At 41.6% G+C, this 22,061-nt stretch overlaps 1 protein-coding gene across 5 annotated transcripts in view; it reads left to right on the top strand.

The window, feature by feature from the left end:
* The window catches only part of DYM (dymeclin), a 216,510-nt gene that overhangs the window by 99,852 nt on the left and 94,597 nt on the right, over positions 1 to 22,061 (top strand). For 4 of the 5 annotated variants that reach the window (XM_027656166.1, XM_027656165.1, XM_027656167.1 and 1 more), the window contains exon 14: positions 14,737 to 14,901. The exons of the other annotated variant lie outside the window; for it this stretch is intronic. In XM_027656166.1, coding sequence (XP_027511967.1) covers positions 14,737 to 14,901 — 165 coding nt within the window. The remainder of the gene's footprint in view (positions 1 to 14,736; positions 14,902 to 22,061) is intronic. 5 annotated transcript variants of the gene reach the window in all.

The following is a 22,061-nucleotide window of genomic DNA, read 5'->3' as shown; positions in this document are numbered from 1 at the left end:
TTCAGGGAACAGCATGAGGAAAGAGGTTTGTGACAATGCTCCTGATGCTTGTAGGAGTCAGGTGGAATTAGAGAAGGTGTGCTTAAAAAGGATACAGATCAGAGACTTTAGCTTGTGTGTGCTATGGGATGCAGTGGGTTGTACCCGAGTGCCATCACAGCCCTGCTGTGCCTGCTGTGAGAGCAAAGCCTGAGCCTGTAAAAGTTGGTGTAGGTTTCTTTTAAATACAATTGTAAGTGCTTAAGGATCCATGCTTGTAAAGTCTGACTGCATTGCTGGGGTTCATCAAGTCTCTCACCTGAGAGAAGGATGAAGCCCTGCATTCCCTTTTCACTCTTCAACGAAGTCTTCATCATTTTGTGGGGTCAATTGTGATTCATAAGTTACTGTGAAAAATTGCCATCCATTCTGATATGTGCTGCTGTATTTGAGAAGTTTCAGCTGCCCCCCAAAAACATTTGGTTCGTGGTTTGCTGCATTAGTAATTTAACTTTTCTGGTGTGGTTTCCTCCTATATGAGTCTGATGGGATTTTCTTGGGTGAAATTGTGTTTGACAGTTGTTTAGGAATGAGTACCTGATGTTACTTTGAGCTGCACTTTTTTAGCTTGGCTTATGTTGGACTAAAAATTGTCTTTAGCTTGTAGTGTGTGAGTTTCTGTAGAAAAATTGTATTGTGATTGCAGTATATTTCATAGAATCTCAGAATGGTTTGGGTTGGAAGGGACCTTAGAGCCCATCCAGTGCCACCTCCTACCATGGGATAGGACACATTCCACTGGACCAAGTTGCTCCAAGCCCCGTCCAACCTATCCTTGAATATTTTCCTTACTGTAAATAAATTTCTCGTTCACCAACACCCCCTTCTCCTCAGGGCTGCTCTCTGCCCAGAGAAATGTGTGTGAATCCCTGTGTGTTCAGCAAAGAAGAAAAATGTTTATGGAGCAGCAGGGCATGTGTGATCTGACCTGCATTTTGGGGGCCACACTGAACTGAAAAATCTGAAATTGTTAAGTGTGTGAATGTGATGAAATCAGAAATTACAAATTGCTTAATAATAGTTTTTAACAGTGCCAATAATGAGATGTAATTGCTGGCTCAAAACTCACTAGGCTGCTCACAGAGGAAGATAAACAAATTTCTCTCCCACACAACTTTAAACTCTGTGAGCATTCTGGTTTTCCTGCCTTTTTTTCTTTGATGTCAATAATGTTTTCAGGAAGCTCTTTAACACAGAACTTCCTCTTTCACTGGAGAATAGTGATGGGATAGCTGGAGCAGAGAACTAGTGAGATGGAGTTACCCAATTCAAAGATACTTCTTAAGAAGAAAAACTTGGAAGAAAAAGCCAGGTTGCTGCATGAATGCTTCAAAGTTGTTTGCTTTCTGATTTAATTCTTGTTTGGAAACCTGGGTATGGAACATAAGTGTTTCTTCTCATACAGGAGTCGTGATTTGTAAATTGTAAGATTCGAGCTAGTTAGTCATTTCAGACTCCAGTGGAGATGTCTAAGTTGAGCAAATCAAATTAGGTGAATAAGGTATTCAGCAGTTCTGTTAAACTCGTCATTCTGGCTTTTTAATTCGAACAGGGGAGTGAATGGTGTCACATTAGAGCCATTTTTGAGATAGAAAACCTCCTGAAATTGTTCTAGATTTGTGAGTTGGAACCTGTTGACCCCAGGAAAAATAATTTTGAAAAAGTCTAATTTCAGCAGTGTCAGTTTTCAGTAATCAAAAAGCAAGATAACACGAGTAAGATGTCAGTGATGGATTTACAACATAATCACTGACCTCTGCCTTTATGAACACATAACATGAGCATTAGTTCCTCCCTCCTTTTTTTCTTCTGCAACTGTTGGTACTGTTGGAACAAGGGATTTGTGCTGCCTGGAGCTGCACAGCTCTGGGAATCTTTGAAACACACAGGTTTGTGTCACACCACACACGCAGGGGGCCTGGGCTGTGATGACACTGTAGGAATGATCAATAGACAAGGTCTCCGTGTTCTGGGTTCAAACCTTCGTCTCTTAATTGGGCCATTAAATTAGATCTCAGTTTACTGATCTCTCAATCATAATAGAGAAGCGTTTGTAATGGCAAACCCTAGAGAAAAGAGACTCTGCTCCCACAGCAGCAGAGATTGAGAGGCTTCACAGGTTGAATTGTACCATAATAAAAGATCAAACTCAGAAAGGGCTTCTTGGAATTAATGCTCTGTGGTCAGAGCTGTTAAATACTGAACCCTCTGAGCATCAGCTTTCCAATTCCTTTTTTATAACGAAAAGAAAAGAAGAGAAGGAGGAATTGAGGGTAATGAACAGTTTCACTGAAGCAGTGAAATCTACCTCTATGTATATTAGGGGGGCAATAGTCACAAATCCCTTGTTTCTGATAGTGAAATGTGAATATCGGCAGTTTGAGCTGTCCAAGAGTAACGGGTAACTTTTCCTTCTCTTTTACATCACACAGTACCTGTGCTAGGAAGAAATTACCTCTGTGGAGGTTATGGCAACAGTATGACTGTTTTCTAAATTTCCTGAAAGAGGTTTTTAACCTTAGGGTTAGGTTGGTTTTCACTGGTGGTGCAGGATGCCCTGCAGCCCTGCTCTCCAGTTTTGTGCTTTGGGGGAACCTGTTCATACCAACAGTGGCTTTTGTTAATTTCTGTCCCCAAATATTCTCACGCAGGCATCATGCCACTGAGATAAACAGGCAGAGACAATCTTTCTGTGGATACAGCTTCGGGTTATTTATCTGCAGCTCAGGCAGTTGTTTGGTCTTCTGTGTTTGCTTTAAAGCAGATGACCTGTTTATCCCAGCAAACTTAAATTGCCATACAATACTCTGCCTGGTAAATTTGTTACTTTGCAAAATTCGTGTTGATTGTTTTTCCCACTGTGTCCTTCACTTTGGTGGCATTTTCCATGTGCTGTAAGACAGAGATTTTAGCAATAAATTCACCTCAGTATGGAGGGATACAGAACTGACTGGTTGGTGTCGCCTCAAAAGTGAGAATTAAAATCCTCAAAGACCAATTTAGTGCTTCTTAACTTTGAAATAGTTTTGCAGGATTTTAGTTTAGAGGAGAAAGCATTTATTGTCTAGCTTGGTTATAAAATGGTTTCACAGAGATGGAGGGGTGGTATTGGGAAGGAATTCCTGGCTGTGAGGCTCTGGCACAGGTTACCCAGAGAAGCTGTGGCTGCCCCTGGGTCCCTGGAACTGCCCAAGACCAGGTTGGACAGGGCTTGGAGCAACGTGGTCTAGTGGAAGGTGTCCCTGCCCATGGCAGGTGGTCTTTGAAGTCCCTTCCAACCCAAAGCATTCCATGTTTCTATGATAAAGTGATATTCTGTTTATAATAAACTGCTTTATAATGAGATTTTTTTTAACCCCCATGCAGTGTGGTATGTTGCGAAATGATAATCCCATTTTTATTAGATGTTCAATAAAAAGTGGAAACTGATGTCTTCTCAGAAAAAGGGCCTTCATGATATTCCCGTGCTCAGGCTGTGTTTGAACGAGGACATTGTGGAAGTGGAAAATCAAGCAGCTTCAAGCCACTGGGCCTGAACTTTGCTTTTCACCTGTGGACTGTCAGTTGTGTGCACAGCAGGGTACCTGGAGAGAGCTTTTGAGTCACCTGGTCAACCTTGGGCAGCTTTGCCTTGCTCTTCATTGAGCGGTTCACGGACACAGTGCTCTGTGTACAGGTTCTTACACTGTTTGTTCTGTTCTGTTACTGTTACTTCTTAAACATACAGAGGTTCTCGAATCTGTGGAGTGGCTTTTGTTGGGAGGCAGAAGTGATTTATGAAGATCTCAATAGCGTTAAATAAAAGAAACATATGCTGGCCTTGTTAGTAGCTTGTTGACTTAGATTAGCTGTGGGGAAGCTTATAAGCTGATCAGCCCTTCCAAAATTGGGAGGTGTCATTGCAATTAGTAGGAAAGGCTGTGACAAAAGGGAAGACAACAATTGTTCAGACAAGGGAAAAGCGAATATTGGTAGCAAATGTGCTGTTGCTGGTATGACTTAGCGAAGCAAATAGAATGAAGTTAGTTTTTAAAAGGAAAGAAGCATCCTTTGTTACTTAGAATTGAGTGTAGTTGTGGTCAGATGTACTAAAATGCTGCTTTTGCTGTGTCAACAACAAGAGGAGTACTCCATGTGGGCTCGCCTGTTTGTGCCTTTGTGTAACATATGGAGGCGAGGTTTTAGGCTGATATCAGCTGTTTCCAACATGGAAATATCATTGAACTCGGTTTAAGCCTGGTTGAACCTGCTGGGGATTCTGAGTGGGCGCCTGATGGGACAGTAATACCCTGGTCCCCCATCTGTTGTGGGCAGCCGAGTGCCCTGCGTGCCACTGGAAGTGTTTTTGCAGCCCAGAACCCCCCAGCTCACAGGTCGTGGAGACTTCCCAGATGGACAGGCTCTCAGCTTTATTTACAGATAGATTGGATCAGGGTGAACCACAAAGGGGTCTTGGGGAAAGGTTGCTTTTCTCTGTCTCAGGGTCTCCTCACGTGGAGCAGAGTGGCTGAACTGTTTTCTGCTCTGCGAGTAATGGCACAGGGCTCCTTAAAAATGACATTGTTGATTGCTGACCTGACTTAAAAAGGAATTTAGTACCTAAATATGCACCACTCTGAGAGCTCACCTTTGGACAAGGTAGTCTACTCTTCCCTCAACCACTTTTTGTGTCTCTGCTGACTTGTGGGCCACATCCCGTGGGATAATTTTCTAATTTTGTCATTTTTTTGGGGGGGGCAAGGCACTGATACAACTCATTTGTCTTCTGCCATCCGGAAAATCACGCGGCACTTCAGTGTCTTACAGACTGCAAGCCATTGCTTGGCAGGATGTGAGATTACATGAACGTGTTGCAAATCAGCGTGGAACTGAGGTTTGTTGAATCTTGATCCCTATTTCACAGGATCTAGACCTTCACACATGTCACAGAGAGCTGGAGTTCTGAGGGAAAAGGCCCCCGTAGTGCCATCTTTAATTATTGTGAACGGCCCATTCATAGTTACTGTGCCACATAAGCCCTTTGGAAACACTGTGATTTGATAGTAGTCTTCAAATTGGGGAATTAAACTTTTCTCCTTCGGTGGAACCTTAAAACTGTTGATCTTGTGAATCTCTTCTGAGGAAGAAATATCTGAGGAAATTACTGAGAGAAATTACTATTTTTCTGATACACTTCCAGTGTTGTTTTACAGATGAATTTGCAGAGACTGAGGTTGTTCTGAGTTGCATCACTTAAGTTTCCTGCACTTTTAACAGCTAAAGGAAGCAAAAATGAGAAGCTGGGAACATTATTCTAGTCCTGCTAGTACAATTTTGATTTCTTTTAGCTGCCCTGGAAAAAGGGTTAAAGCCACTAAAATGTTTACTGGGTTTTATCCAGCTATATTATTTGGGATTTGTGTGTCCAGTGTACAGTGAGGATCGTAGAGTGCTTTGGGTTGGAAGAGACCTTAATGATCATCTGGATGTGATACTTACAGCTTTTGTATTATAAAATGTCTGTTCGAATTACTGGTGATGAATCCTGCAGAAGATTTTTCTGAGATTTAAAAAACCAAGGGATTTCTTACAGTCTTTTAGAAACTATTATTTGCCATTCCCGTAGAATCCTAGAAACTGCAGTCTTGTCTTAGTTTGTTTTGAATGGTGCATATTTATGGGACAGTGTTCCTTAACAGAAGTAGAGGTGATTCAGGATAATGACTTGCTTGAACCTGTCGTTTTTCCTCAGTTGGAGGGTATTTGGCTCATTAATGGTTTATTCAGATACAGCATGTACTCTTTCCTTTTTAGAAATTTTCTTTTTGGAAAAAACAGTTCACTGGGAATCTAAAGAAATAAATGACTAATGAACTTACAAAGATTTATCTGACAAACTGAAATAGTGTTATGGCTCAAGTAAACATCAGAATGAACGAAAAATATAGCAAAAAATATAGGATTGATTATAAATATTTTCTTTCCTTTTTTTTTTCCTTGTCTGGCTGCTGCTTATTTCACATTTTAACTGATGTCCTTATAAATGTCTAGTGTGTGAAGCCAGGATAGGTAAGAGTGCCTGCAGGGAGAGGAGCAGATCAGTTTAACATTCAACTAACCTGTGTCTGTGCCCCCCAAATTGCTCCTGAAAACTTTCCTTTCCACCACACATGGAAATTTTCAGTTCATTCAGACCCCACACTTCAGTGAGGATTTTCAAACAGGGTTTCTAATGGATTTTAGGAATACAGAATAACAGTTTATGAAATTTCTGAGTCTCTTAAGTACTCAAACCAAGGTGTTTACCACCACATTGTACTCTCACTGTAGTTTGCAAGGAGAATATTGCACTTTGAATCATCTGACACGTGTAAGTGGAGGGTGAAACTATAGGTACAGGAGAATCAGGATTTAACAACTTTAATGTGCACCAGGCCTTTATAACCATTGAATGACTCAACCTTTTTAATGGAAATGGCCTTCAGCAAGTTAAGGAAAGAACAGGCTTTTAGGGAAAGTAAATACAGATAGTTATGCCGTGAATAGATAAATTTACTGTGAGGTTGTGTAGAGACATGCTTCTGTAACTCATTAATTGTGTGCTCGGTCCGCAAGTGGGTGTTTCCCCAAGAACCCCAGTTTGCAGGGGCTGAGGTGGGTGAACCCTGCTGGGGAGCAGGGCAGAGGCTGACGTGGTGCCCTGTCTTGCAGTGCTCCAGCCGCCGTCTCCCGACTCCCGAGGGAGGATTTTCCAGGCCCAGGCAGACGGAGATGCAAATGTCCCCTTTAATGAGGGTGTCGTAGCATCCCTGTAATCCTGTGCAGAGCCTGTGAATTATCACAAGTGTCTAGCCAAGGGATAAAAGCGCAGGAGGTTTCCAAAACAACATTCCCATAGTAGCATCTCTTAAGCTGCCAGGGATATGTGCCTTCCAAGTAACCAGTGCATCTGGGTGATTAAAGCCTTCGCCCTTTGTCTGAAACATCAGAACTGAATAGACATTTCCTCCAACCTCTTTCATATCTTTTTTTGCTTATGGGTCATCAGTTGCTTGTGTCTGCTTTTAATATACAAATCCTTTTGTTCTTTTTGATGGAACTTCATCTGTACAGAAGTAATTTGGCCTTTCTATAGAAGAATCTCATATATTTCTCCTTTTGTTTTCAGTCTATCAGACATCTCCAGAACTTGTTTGGTTTTCATTTCCTTGCCCTCCTATAAATACTTTCATGCATAGAGATAATTCTCCCCTTATAAGCCTGTTTTGTACATTTGGCCAGTACTGTGACAGAGTGCTGCTTCAGGGCATGGGAACTTATGTCTGTGACACATTATCACAAATAATTGCTTCTTAAGTATTTAAATAATTTTCATCCTTTTCTTTTCTGTGTTGTTGTGGCACCTTTAACCCTATAATGACCCCTCACCCCCAAACTGCTGTTTTGCAATAATGTAATTTACAATCCTGTCATCACTCTATGCTATAAGATATAAATTTAGGGATGCTTGTATCTGAAAAGGAGGCCTGCAGGGATGAAGTATTTTTAGAAAGCTATGAGAATGTTGCTTAGATGAGGAAGTTAGGTGGGGGTCGAGGCAGAAGGAAGGTACCAGCAGTGGAAAAGGATCAGATCAGGGATTACTGGAGAACTGACACATCCATATCCATGGGACCTGGTGAAAAGCACCTGGGAGCCCCATGGGAGCTGACTCATGACAATACAAGAGCACTGGAAGATGTCGGGAAAACCGCATCCAGGTTTTGGGCCCCTAGACACAGGAGAGGGGTTGCCCAGCCTGGAACAAGTTCAGTGGAGGGCTCTGTGGTGGTTGGGTGCTGGTGTAGGAAGGTGGTCTGAGAGAATCAGCCTTGTTTAGCCTGCAGGAGAAAAGTCTTGATGGCAAGGAGGGTCAGAGAAGGGGTGAGCAGCATTCCCAGGTCTAGGAGAAGGTTACTGAGGAGAGGGTACCAGCTTCTTTATATGGAAGTTTGTGACAGAAAGATGAGAGAGAATGGTCAGGAGATTCCAGCCTGGGGGAAGAAGGCAATTTTTCATGGTCAAGGAAGTATTGGCACAACAGCACAGAGAAGTTGTAGAGTCTGTCCCACTGGATAAACCCCTGCTCAGATGTGGATTCAGTTTTAACCCTGCTTTGAGCAGGAGGTTGGGCTGCAAACCTCCTAAGGTCTCTTTCGTTGTAATTATGACTCTAAGATAAGAATAATAATTTTTAAGAAAACTGAATGAAAAATGAGGAATTTTTTAAGAAGCTTAACTGTGCTAACACCACAAGTGGCAGAAACTCACCCCAAAGAAGCCCAAATCACCTTTCCATGAACAGAGCACTTCAATCTTTAATAGCAGTCTTGGCACTGAAAACCAGATACACAGTAGTATTTCTGCTGTGGTTCATCAGTACCACAGTTCATCACATCCTCAGTGGCAGTATAATAACCAAAAATGAAAAGTGTAATCCAAAATTCTAATTTTGCATGATGTATATGATGTATTTTACCGTTAGCAAGAATCACAGAATCCTGGAATGGTTTGGGTTGGAAGGGATCTTGAAAATCATCTTGTTCCAGCCCCCTACCATGGGCAGGGACACCTTCCACGAGACCTGGTTGCTCCAAACCCCATCCAGACTGGCCTTGAGATAGGCAGATAGATGGTTTGCCTTTCAACTGTTTATACCATGTGAAATAACATCAATAGGTGATATTTTAGGCAGCAAATAAATCAGCAGTTCTCATGGAGTGGATGATTTAATAAGTTGTTGTTATCATCTGCGTAGTATTTTAGTACAGAATGTGTTTCAGTTGGCTTTGTCTTTGGGAACAGAAGAGCAGTGACTAATAGGACTTCCTAGAGCACAGGTTATCAAACATGAACAATAGTGGAATGTTCATCGCGCGTCACGACATTCTGCCCACGTGTGCAGGGATAGTTCGGTGTGGGGACTAGTGCATACTAGTTTAATTAGCTTATACTTTCATTTATTTTTCTTTCAAAGACTTTCATATTGGCTTTCCCATAGAGTCATGTTGTAACATAACTACCTTTTGAAAATACAGTGATTAAGTCTTCAGACTCGGCCGAAGATGTTATTTGCTGTGCATTTTTCAAATTCTACCGCTGAAACAATATGACCTAAATATTTAATCAGGCTTAGCAGAATTGGCTTTTTTTTTTTTTTTTTTTTTATTATTGCTGCAGATTAATCTAGTTTCTCTGAGCTAATACACATGGCATGTATGTCTTCAGGACTTTTCTTTTTCTCAATAACGTTAAAGATTTATAGCCCTCATAAAATCTGGCATGCGCCAAGGGAAAGATTATGAATTACAATTACTTAAACATTAGCACTGGGAATTTTTCTTTTGAATTCTGTATATGATGTTTCAGCCTAGGTTGTATTTATAGAGGGATTAGTGAATACTGGTTTTATACCATTTTTCTATACCCTGCCCAATTTGCTTCATTTCTGTGTTGTTAAGATGTTGGCTTGGTGCTGTTTACATTTTTGCCTTTGATATATTTATTTTAAAATTGCAGTTGACTTCACTAGAGAAAATATCAGATCTCTAGTTTAAACAAATAAGGATGTAAATGGCTTTGATTGTTTTGCTTAGGGCCGTTGTCTTGTTCAAGTCTTAAATTTTGGATGAAAAAATAAATGTAAACATATCATGAATTTCAGCACTTCTTATTTTCAAACCCTTGTTTTTGCTAGGTGTTTAGTCTGTGGCTGTAGTCTTGTGTACACTTCTTGAATTAATTTCGAGTTTGAGTTAAAAATTGGAAGTGATATGATCACCTAAACCAAAACAACTGCAGTGGCCATTTAGGATGTTGAGTTTTTTTCAGAGAAACAGCAGGTTTGGAAGAATCTGCAGGAAAGTCTCATTTGTTTGCTGGCTTTGATAATCTGTGTGTTTCACACAAGATCCTTGGAGGGCTTTCAGATGACCAGGGAGGCTCGATAAAGCTGCAGAAACCCAAGACAGCCCAGGGGGAAAACCACATCCTGGGGCACACCAAACACAGCAAAACCAATGGGCCAAGGGAGGGGATTGTCCCAGTTTATTCAGTGTTGGTGCCGTCCCACCTCGGGCACCGTGTGCAGTTCTGAACACACCACTTGAGAAGGATGTGGAGGTCCTTGGGTGCATCCAGAGGGCGGCAGCAAAGCTGGAGGAAAGGCTGGGAGGCACGTCCTGTGAGGAGTGGCTGAGGAGCCTGGGCTTCTCTAATTTGGAGTGGAGGAGGCTGAGGGACGACTTACTCCCTGCAGCTTCCTCAGGATCTACTTACAGGATGTGTGAGAATGGTTCAAAACTGAACAGGGGTGGTTCAGGCTGGACATTAGGAGGCATTTCTTTACCAGGAGAGTGGTCAAACCCTGGAACAGACTTCTTAGAGAGGTCATCAATCACAGAACCATAGAATGGCTTGGTTTAGAAGAGATCTGAAAGCCCATCTCATTCCACCTTCCACCAGACCAGGCTACTCCAAGCCCCGTCCAACCTGGCTTTCAACACTTCCAGGGATCCAGGGGCAGCCACAGCTTCTCTGGGAAACCTGTGCCACTGCTGTAACATGCTTTAACTTTGTCAGCCCTGAATTGGTCAGGCAGTTGGACTAGATAGTCATTGTAGGTCCCTTCCTACTGGAAATACTCTCTTCTATTCCCATGGGAACCTCCACCTTCCCTCTAGCTGTCCACATGACACTCTCATTGATTTTGAAGTGTGTCTTTGATGTCCTCGTTTAACTGCTGTCATCAGAATATCTTTATTGATTGGGGTTGGCCAAACTCTGTGGAAAGAAGACTTTTCTTTGCCTTCATCAAACCTGCATCAAATTACATATAAATATAGATGTATTGGGTTAATTTTTATATGTGTATAAAAATCACGTTTCCCCTACATGTGCCTGGGTGTCAGGCAGTGAAGATTGTGTGCAGGGAGGGTCTCAAGCCTTCATTTTAACTGCTGCTGGTTCAGACAAATCTAAAAAGCTCTCAAGGAGGACCAGAGCCTCCAAGATTGGAGGAGATTGGGATAAGCAGGTGAGAGTATTCTCACAGCAGTCAGATGAAGGTGTTCACCTCTCGGAATATTGATGAGAACAGGCTGTCCTTGCAGGATAGAAGAGGGAAGGACAGCTCCAGAAGCTGGAGAGAGTTACAAGCAGGAGCAATTATCCACTTGAGCAAATTTACCTTTTTTTTTTTTTTCATTTTTCTAGAAGGTAGATATAGCTGACTGATGTGGTTAGTTTGGGGGGTTTTTTCCTTTCTTTTTTTCCTATTGGGATTTTTGAGGGTTGTTTTTTTTGGATCTTATTTGCCAGCCAATAATGCAGCTTCTTCCCTGCCTACTCAACTTATACCAGCTGCTGAGCAAGATTAGACAGTGCCAGGATCAGGAAAGGAAACATGTTCATATACATATTCATAAACATATAGTTATGTTATAGGCCACTTTACTTTTTAGCTATTAGAAGTTGGCACTGTCCTACTGTTATCAGAATTCAAAATGTCGATCAGATGGCTCTTTATAAGAGGGGATTACAATCATTTGGAGTGGGATTTCAGTACAGTGTTAGCTACAGTTTTGTCCTCAAAGTAAACAGAATATGTGAATAATACACATACACACAAACACCATAAATCAAATATGATGGCCTTTATTTTCTGCAGTAGTGCTTTTTCAAATTGTCTCAGTACTATATTGTAGTTGAAGATTGCATTTTGCTGCAAAGTAAAAGAAATGTGCCCCATGGAACATAAAGAAAACAAAAATGTCAGTAACATGTAACTGTAGCTGTAGCTGGACGTCTGATTTCTGGTGGATCAAGTAAGCTGGTTTCAAACACATGATTAGTCAGTGAAAATTCAGTGTCAACTTTTCTTAATGTACATGCTCTTAAAGGAACTAGGCCTTGATTTTATTCAGGTTTACCTTGGAGGATTTAATGATGGAGAAGCTTAATCTTCAATGTGATGCAAGCTCTGGTGGTCAAAGGGACTGTTAAAAAACCACAGGTTTGTGGGATTGCATTGCTCGTGGTATGGGTTTAAAATCAGACTTTTCAGTAAACAAGTTCAGCTTTGAAAATGGGAACAGCCTAATAAATTTCTCCTCTTCGTTACCACATGCTGTGGTCTCATCCAGTTGATCAGTTAAGCCTAAATGTGATGGTTGTGACTGAGTGTCTTGTTGTTCCTGTCCATGGAGAATGTTGTCAGGAGTCAAAGATAAAGTGATATCACTTCCCTTGTGGAACCAGGCTGGGAGAGCTGGGGGGGTTCACCTGGAGAAGAGGAGGCTCCAGGGAGACCTGAGAGCCCCTTCCAGTGCCTGAAGGGGCTCCAGGAGAGCTGGAGAGGGACTTGGGACAAGGGATGGGGGAACAGGACAAGGGGGAATGGCTTCCCACTGGCAGAGGGCAGGGTTAGATGGGATATTGGGAAGGAATTGCTGTCTGTGAGGGTGGTGAGGCCCTGGCACAGGCTGTCCAGAGAAGCTGTGTCTGCCCCTGGATCCCTGGAAGTGTTGAAGTCCAGGCTGGACTTGGCTTGGAGCAACCTGTTCTAGTGGAAGGTGTCCCTACCCATGGCAGTGGGGTGGAAGCAGATGGTCTTGAAGATCCTTTGCAACTCAAACAATTCTGTGATTCTACAGCTGAAGGTCCTTTCAATTTCTTGACTAGTCTAACCAGATTGAATGGCTGGAGTGAGACCTATAGAGGCTTGACATAAAGTACAGTGTTCTGGTAACAAGGCTGGTAAAATATACTAAATGGGAACAGTGGACTTAGAAGCATTTAGGTCTTTTAAACATTGTCGTTCTAAAATACACTCTTTAATTTGGTTTAGAAAAAAAGGTCTGTGGCCTCTGTGCGTATCTGGAAGGGCAGGCCTGTGGGTTGAGGGTTTTCCTCAGTATGGGATCCTGTAAATTCTTTATCTTCTCCATTCCTGGCCTGTGGAGCAAAGAGAATAGCCCGTGTTGCTCAAAACATGCTGTGGTCAGGAAAAAAAAAGGATATTGCCTCCTTGCAGCTACTTCCCCTCCTGAAAATTATTATATCTGCAAATGAAGTGCCGAAAGGGACCGTGTGTTTCTGAACTTCCAGAGCAAAGGTAGGTGACTGATTTAACTGGGTTGTGAATGTTGTTTAAAGCAAAGCAATGGGAGCTGTTGGGTTTGATAAAGTCTTGGGCTGGTCAGCTGCTGACCCCAGGGGTCAGCTGCTGGTGGCACTCTTTTCTGTCCTGTTCTTTGCCCAAGGTACACAAATAATTTTGTCTCTAGAAGCAGTGCTTTAGCCACACTTGACTTTGTCCAACAGGTATTGTAGAGAGATACCAGCCTGTGAAACGCAAGTGGTTGGGTACGAAACCCCCTGGCCAAGTTTTCACCTATGAAGCCGTAAAATGATGGGTTTTTTGATTTGGTGAGGGTGTTGTAGCATAGAGTTCATGTGTCTGTTGATTCTTACCAAAGTCAGCAAAGGAGATTTAATTTTGTAAATCTTCACTGGAAGCTTTTCCAGTTTAGCACTCCAGGGGTAGGTTTCTCCTGGAGACATACCAGGTTCCAGTGGGGATAGCTTGGTAGAACCATCATGAACTGACTTTTTTATCTCACAATACGGTAGGCTAGTTAAGGCTTGCTGGAAGACTTAGAATCATGGAATCATTTAGGTTGGAAAGGACTTCCAGGATTACCAGGTCCAGCTTTAAGATCACTGAGTCACATCATTACATCACATCATCACACTTGCCACGCTCTGGGCTGAGCACCATTATGCAGTGAAGCATTTTCTGTGCAAACCCTATAACTGAAGATGGTCGAGGTTTTATTTTGTATGTGCTTCAGAGTTTACCAGTGAGGCAGTTTGTTGCAGGTGAACTGCTCTAATGAATTTATTTTCCTTTCCATTATGAGTGGGAGGATATCCTGTACATAGGCATAGGCTATATATCTATTATTCAAGAGCATTCAGAGTTGCTTAATGTGAATATTAAATGTTCTATTGCTTGCTCTATAGTTACTTCATGGAATTGATTGTAGTTTTTCGTGGAAAAGCTGACCAAGTCTTAATTGTGTAACTCGATTATGATAAAGCACCATGTTTGAGGAACTAGAATTAAATACAGGAGTGAGTGCTCTACCACTGGAATCCCAGGCTGCAAGGCCAGTTCACATTGATCCATAATTCTCTGGGAACTTTTTCCCTTGAGTCAGGTGTCAGTTTTCATGAAAATAAGTTAAATATTGTGAATACTCTCAGATTTTTTAAAAAAGTAAACTTTGCAAACTAGGGCCAGTCCTCTGCACTTACAATTTTAGGGCAGGTGCAGAGAGGCATAAGACTTTTCTTAAGATAGTATCATCTCCACAAAAAAAAAAAAAAAAAAAAAAAAAGAGGGGGACACACCCAAAAAAGGCCCAAATTCTTGTGTCTCCAGTGCCTGAGACCTGGCAGGTTCCCCTTACAGTAGTGACAGATCCAGCGTGTGGGCACAGGCGAACGGATCCCTCCGTCTCTCAAAACTGTTTTATGTCAAACCGCCCCATTGCTTTCTTGGCATCTTCCATTGACTCTTGGCGCAAAAACCAAGGATGTTAAACCATGACTTAGCTTTCTTAAAGGAAAATACCTCTTTTTTCTGTTTTGTCTCCCTCTGCCCTTGTCTTTCAGTTATACCTGCCGCCACTTGCGGAGATATGTGTATGTCTTGGACAAACTGTATTTCCCCCACTCCCACTGCTCTACGCTGCAGCATTGCTTCTCGACCCTCAGTGACAATGGAGAGGAACTCTTGTCTTTAACTTGTTCTCACATTCTCAGATCCTATGCTTCCAGGTTATTAACCTCTGCTCTCCATTTACTGCATGCTGCATGCTCTGTGCCTGATCTGTGCATGTTTTCAGTTAACTGATGAATAATTTTAATTTCTGAGGGGATGGTTTGTGTCTTGATGGCATCCTTGATGTGTATCCTAAAAAGTGTGGTAGAAATGGGAGTCTAGTAATGGTTTGGTTTTGTCTTTTTAACTTTAGAATACAAATTCTGTGCCCTTTGGAAGTTTTAAATGCTTTTTATGTTGAAGTATTTTAGTCGTTTTCCAAAGCTATGACATAAGAATCATGAGCTGTAATTCACAAACCTTTCATACAGTTGCATAGTGTGTTTGGAATTAGTGCAGAGATATAAGTTGTCTTACATTTAAGTGTCTAACACTTCCTTGACACCCACTGTTTTGGTAATATTGTCTATATAAATTGCTTTTCAAGAATGGAAATCATTGAGCTTTTCCCTCAAGTTCAGTAAATTTTCATGACAGTTAATCATAGGGTCATTTATGTTGGAGAAGCCTTCCAAGATCATCAAGTCCAACCATTCCCCAGCACTACCCAAGTGCCACATCCACACAGCTTTTAAATCCCTCCAGGGACAGGGACTCCACCACTGCCCTGGGCAGCTGTGCCAGGGATGGACAACACAGTGAAGAAATTTTTTCCAGTATGGAACCTAAACCTCCCCTGGGACAACTTGAGTCCATTTCTTCTTGTTCTGTCACTAGTTATTTGGGAGAAGAGACCGACAGTTAAAAAAGATCTGTCTTTTTTGTTGTGGCTGATCAGTTTTGATTGTATGGAATAAGAATTATGAGAATCCATCAGCTCAAAATGACAATATATAATCTGTGTTCATGGTGTAGAATTATAGGTGTTCTACAAAAACTATAAAGAAACTGTAAAGGGGGGTGAATTTAAAAGTAAGTTCTACTTGAAATACCAAAGGATTTCTCTAAGCTTTTTACTCCAAGTAAAAATTTAAGTTTTACTATTTCACTGTTGATGCTGCGGATAATTGAATACGTTAACCAAGATCCTAGAAGCTTTAGGAAAACAAAGAAGAAATTGCGTGACAAAATTGATCAGAACATGGAAAGCATCCAGGGTGGAAATGCAGCTTCCCAGCTAAGCCAGCGTACAACAGCAAGAGACCACACAGTAAACATAAGTAAAACCAGCTTGATTGTCAAGGGAAGAAAATACGGCATGCAAGCTGAAATAGCTCTTTTTTGTACAGAAGAAAAAATTTTATAGTAGTATATAATGATGGAGAGTTACACTGAAGGATCTCAACAGGAGATGAAAATCTAGCTGTCCCAGGGGCATTCTCTGGATTAATTTGGAACAGGAATATGGTATTAAAGTAGTCAAAAGCCTAAGATTTCAAAGGCTTATTTAAAAATGAATACTAATAACGAGGGGAGTCCACGGCAAGATGTACTGTTTTACATGTAGGAATGATGTCCTGAAAACATAAAAGAAATAACATAATTCTCCCAGCTTGTTTCCATGAAATTTTGGTAATTCTGTACAGCGGCAGCACTACAAGGTTAAGATAACAGAATCATCCTTGGGAGACTAAGTGCTGTTCCATGGATATTGCATCTTTCAGGTGTTTTATGTGTGAAAATAAGAACTGATAGCACTATATGCTCTCTCATGTAACAAGCTTGTGAAGTTTTTAGAGCAAAAAGTTCATCTAGTTATTCCCCGAACTGAAACTGATGGAGAAATAGTTTACTGGTATCACTTTCAGAAATGGGACTTATGCATCAGTTGAGGTACATTAGAATACATCAGTCTTGGAGATTGTAAAATCACAGGTTTTCATTGCAGATTGTCCTTCTCCGAGGCAGGAGGAGAATAGAGGATTTGGAATAGAAATTGCTGCTGGGGAAATATAGAGGTAGCAGCTTTTAATGGCTAAATCTCTGTTGTTCTGGTACTGTATGATTAGAAAAGTGGATTCTCAGGAAACCTGCCTGCCTGGGTCTGTAAGCAGCATCAAATGCAGCAGCATAACTGAGTTGCCAAAAGTTTTTTGTATGAATCCATACACCCCTTCTGTATTACATACTGAACAGCCTGGTTAGAGAAGAGAAGGAATTTATAAATTATTGAAGGCAGAGGATAACTAACTGATACCCCCAGATGGTGTTGCCTGTCTTTGTACATCCCATAGAATTAAGGTTTTTATTACTATTTTGAAACATGCAAATATATTTATTTTTGAATGAAACATATTCAAAAGCAACGTGGGCAGCAGGGAAGGGGAGGACTCTACCCCTCTGCCCCCTCAGGTGAGACCCCCCTGCAGAGCTGCCTCCAGCTCGGGGGAGAACAACAGCACAGGGACGTGGAGCTGCTGGAGAGAGTCCAGAGGAGGCCACGGAGATGCTCCAAGGGCTGGAGCCCCTCTGCTCTGGAGCCAGGCTGGGAGAGCTGGGGGTGTTCACCTGGAGAAGAGAAGGATCCAGGGAGACCTGAGAGCCCCTTCCAGTGCCTGAAGGGGCTCCAGGAGAGCTGGAGAGGGACTGGGGACAGGGGATGGAGGGTCAGGATGAGGGGGAATGGCTTCTTGCTGCTAGAGGGCAGGGTTAGATGGGATATTGGACAGGAATTCCTCTCTGTGAGGGTGGTGAGGCCCTGGCCCAGGTTTCCCAGAGCAGCTGTGTCTGCTTCTGGATCGCTGGAAGTCTTCAAGGCCGGGTTGGATGGGACTTGGAGCAACCATGTCTAGTGTAAGGTGTCCCTGCCCATGGCAGAGTGTGGAACTGGATGAGCTTTAAGGCCCCTTCCAGCCTAAACCAATCTGTTATTCTAAGTTTTTCAAGCTTCTGTGGATGTGTGTAAGGCAGTGGCGGTGATGTGTCGCAGCCATAGGCACACCACATCCCACACTTCCTGAACAGCTATGGGTAAAGTGGGGGATAGGGAAAGGAAAACAGTACGTTTTGCTATCCCACGGGGAGTAGGCCCACAACACCAATTCTCCAGGCAGCTTTAACTGGGATTTAGTGCCAGTGTCGTTTCGATTTCTTTTCCAAATTCTGCAGTCACAGGAGGTACAATACCTGTTTTATTATGCACTGCATTAGGTTGCACAAATAGTGAGCCTGGGATTGTAATCTGTCATTTCAAATGGGTAATAATTCTGCTGGGGCTGTGCTATATATTGATTACTGCAATAACTGTGCTTCGTCATGTGAAATATGTTCTCCCACTCTTACCGTTGTGGTTTCCTTTTGCATTGCATGTTCATCATGTGATGTTTTAATGCTCGTGTGTGTTCCCTTTTTGTTTGAAAACTCTTTGGCTTGCAGTCAAGCTCAGGAAAATTGCTTTTGAAGATGAACTGTCTTAGTGCATGTGCTAGTAGAGAGGCAGCTAACAAAAAATGATTAGTTCTGGGATGCTGAACAAATTAAGGACAGTTTTATTTTCATAGCAAGCTTGACATTGTGTGTGAAAGGAAATATGGTTTTGCTGAGCCTTGTAAATTGAGTAAACATATTCTTAATGTAGTAGAGGTAAGAATTATTATGGACTAATTTGAATTAAGGTTTTTTTTTTCCCCCAGAGAAAAAAGACCAACAAATACAATGTCAAGTTGGCACACAGTTTACCTATTTTGCATATCTTTTATTGCTTAATGCTAGGTTTGTTTAAACAGCAAAACGTATCTAATAAGATTTTAATACTCCCTTTCAGAAATGTTCTGGCATATTGTCTCAAGTGTACAGAGGATAAGCTTTGCAGCCATTCTCCTCCAATGCCATCAGAGTCAAGAGAATTATGCAATTACACTAATTTAAGAATGTGCAGCCTATGCGGGATCAGGGCCTTGGAGGTTAGCTCTAAGAAATACTGCTAATTGCTAGAAATGGTTCTGGTGCTGCAAAGTGATGCTGAAGTGCTGCTTAAAGCCAACTTGAACTCATTCTCCAGCTGCCAACTCCTTTTTCCTTGGAGTGTGAGCTGTGCTGGGGCATGGGGAGGGCCTGGATCCCAGTCCTTTGTCCTCGTGTGGATTACTGACCTGTCCTTGAGTACAAACAGGAGAGTTGTCAGGGTATCCTCCTCAAAAACAGATAAAACATTTGCAATTCTGATGTGTTTTCTTTGGCTTTAGTCTGTGAAGGAAAGGTGGGGAAAAATGTAAGGCAAATACATTTATTATTGAAGGTTAAATGATTTTTTTGTGAATTAGTGGGAATGGAGATGTACATCAATTAATATTCTTTCAAATGGGTTTTGACAAAAGTGAATTCTTTTTCTCTGATTCTGTAGATCATCTTGAGTGTTTGTTTACATTCAGTTTTTAGGCAGTTAGTATAAAAATCTGAGTTAGTGCAAGTGAAATAGTCAGTACATCAGCCTGGCTTAGAGTCATCAAATTGTTTGGATTGGAAAGGACTTAGAGCTCATCCATTTCCACCCCCTGCCATGGGCAGGGACACCTTCCACTAGACCAGGTTGCTCCAAGCCCCATCCAACCTGGTCTGGAACACTTCTAGGGATGGGAAAAATACTGATCCTTACTTAGTTGTGAGCTTAACCTGTCAGAAGTTTTATGAATAGCCCCACTTACATCACAGGAAAAGAAGTAGAATAATGAAAATGGCAGAATCTGGATCTGTCGCAGGCAAGAAACAGCTTCACTTCAGCTGTTACTAAACAAAACTAGTTTTGGAATGTCAGACAACTTAGTTTAAAATATTCTCCCCCCAGCCCAACCAAGTATTTCTCCGATAAAAAGATCTAAAAACCTTGGTAGATTTCAGCGCTTTTAAGGAATAAACAGACTTGTTTCTCTTTTTGACTATGCTGACTAAAAACATTTTTTCTGCGGAGTATTTTAGTAAGATTCTGCCCTTTGCCTCCAAAACTGGCGTCTGACAAATGATCTGTGGGTGTTTTTAACCCCACAAGCAGTATTCAGTGATCTCTGCTCAGCATCCTGCCAAGCTGGAAGGCTGATGGGAAGAGGATTGGTACCCAGTCAGGGATTGCAGTATCATTGCATTATCATAGAGTGATATGTGAAATTCTTCTTGTTTTTGAGACATATGGTATCATTCCTGCACCCTTTAATGTCAGAGTTGGACATTGTACAGTTTTTTGACAATGAGCAAATTTACTTATCTTATTGAGGTAACCTGTGCCACTGACAAATTCCGACTGCTGCCATTACTGGTGCTTAACCTAAAGACTCAAAGGTGGTCTCTTCCTGACTGGGTTTAATATTCACAGTTTTACGTTTTATTTTCAGTGCCAACCCAGTGCTGTGAGTTGTTGTAATAGTCATTGATTTCAGTGGTTATGGAATGTGTATTTTAAAGTTTAGTCTTAGGTAGACCATAGAACAGCTGACAGAATTTAATTAAGTCACTTAAGAAGTAAGTGGAAGTAAGAATAAGTGAAAATTGACAAGGGGGAAAAAAGAGACAATCAAGCTGCATTAATATTTCTTCAAGGATGCAGGCTGGTTTGTAAATACCCATATGCTGAGATTTCTGTAGAGCAGCCTGCAAATTTTTATGGAAACTCAGTTTCTGAGTTCCTGAGCTGGGAGCACAGGTCAGGAGATGAGGATTTTTTTTGGTTGCTGTGATGATGTGGAACAAGATTTTCCTTTGGGGGAAAATAAATAGAATTAAAAAAAAATGGTCAGAGATCTGTTGAATGAATATAATTTAATATTTTATGGCTTTTAGATTGTGATTTTTAGTCAGCTGCTGATAATTTTATTGAAGGATTGGAGTTGTTTATTGTGGAAGGATCACTTTACACTCAACATTGAGTGACTTGGCAGAGCTGAATTGTTTATAAATAATTCTATTACAGATTATTTATCTTCGTACTGCACAGCATAATGATTAAGAAACCAGTGAGATATAAAATCAATGCTGTGGGTATTCAATGGGTGAAGAATTGTCTGGCTTGCAAGTCTCAAATGCGGTTTAACTGGATGCTTATCAAGTGTGTGCATGTCTCGTGGAAACCCACTGCTTTGGTTCGTTAACTCCTGCCCTATTTAAAATAAAGTATGAAGGATAGTTTTTAGGGAGGAAGGTGATCAGTGAAGGGGAGAGATTGCTGATATCAAAATGTAACTGTCCAAGCTTGATGCAAGCAAGGTGTATTTTCATAAAGCTGGTAGAATTTCATGTGTGTGGGTCATGCCACGAGGTGAGAGGTCCAGATTGGCTTCAAAAGAACTCAGAAGTGCTCTGTGGCATTTTTATGAGTTTACTCTTAAATTATTTGGAAGTTTAAGGGTAAATCCTTCAGCAAGGGGCTCTTTTTATTAAGATATATCAGGGGAGGTTTAGTTTGGATATTAGAAAGAGATTCTTCCCCCAGAGGGTGGTTGGGCACTGAACAGGCTCCCCAGGGCAATGGCCACAGCACCAAAGCTGACAGAGCTCCAGGAGTGTTTGGACAGTGATCTCAGGGAGAGGGTGGGATTGTTGGGGTGTCCTGTGCAGGGCCAGGAGCTGGACTGGATGATCCCTGTGGGTCCTTTCCACCTCAGGACATTCTATGATTCTATGCAAAATATAATGCACTCCAGTGTCTGGAAATTGAAGCAAACCCAGCTGAGATTGATCCATCTTTTTTTTACATGGTGAATGAGTCACTGGAATAGTTTAACAAAGGCTCTGGATTTCCCAAAATTGGAATTTTTAAATGAGATTGGAAGTTTTCCTAAAAGATATGTCCAGGTCCAGCCAAAGCTATTGGACTTGAAGGAGGAAGTAGCTGAAGGAATTCCTATGGCTTGTGTCAGACAAGCTGATCAAAGTGGCTTCTTTTGGCATGAAAAATGGAAGTTATAGGCAGATTGCCATGCAAGATTTTGTTGGTTTGTTTGCCTTACAGATTTCTTTAACAGGCTGCTGCGTTTTGATTTGCAGTTTTCCCATTGCAAGTGTTATCTTCTCAGGTTCCCCAGGTGATCTGACCCGAATAGTACAAAACAGCACAGATTGCCAAAACCCTACATTCTCATGCACAAAAAGTGCAATTTAAAGGGAAAAACTGCAAGAGCAATATTCTTTCTATGTGATAACCTTTGTTTCTCCCACCCTGGTAAAAATTCAAGTAATTGGAGTTGGATCAGGGGTTGGACTTGATGATCTTGGAGGTCTTTTCCAACCC

Source organism: Corapipo altera, unplaced genomic scaffold, assembly GCF_003945725.1.
Source record: "Corapipo altera isolate COAL_440 unplaced genomic scaffold, ASM394572v1 61553, whole genome shotgun sequence".
In the NCBI taxonomy this organism is placed as follows: domain Eukaryota; kingdom Metazoa; phylum Chordata; class Aves; order Passeriformes; family Pipridae; genus Corapipo; species Corapipo altera.
The sequence above is the reverse complement of the archived record's forward strand: the minus strand, read 5'-3'. Positions and strand labels throughout refer to the sequence as shown.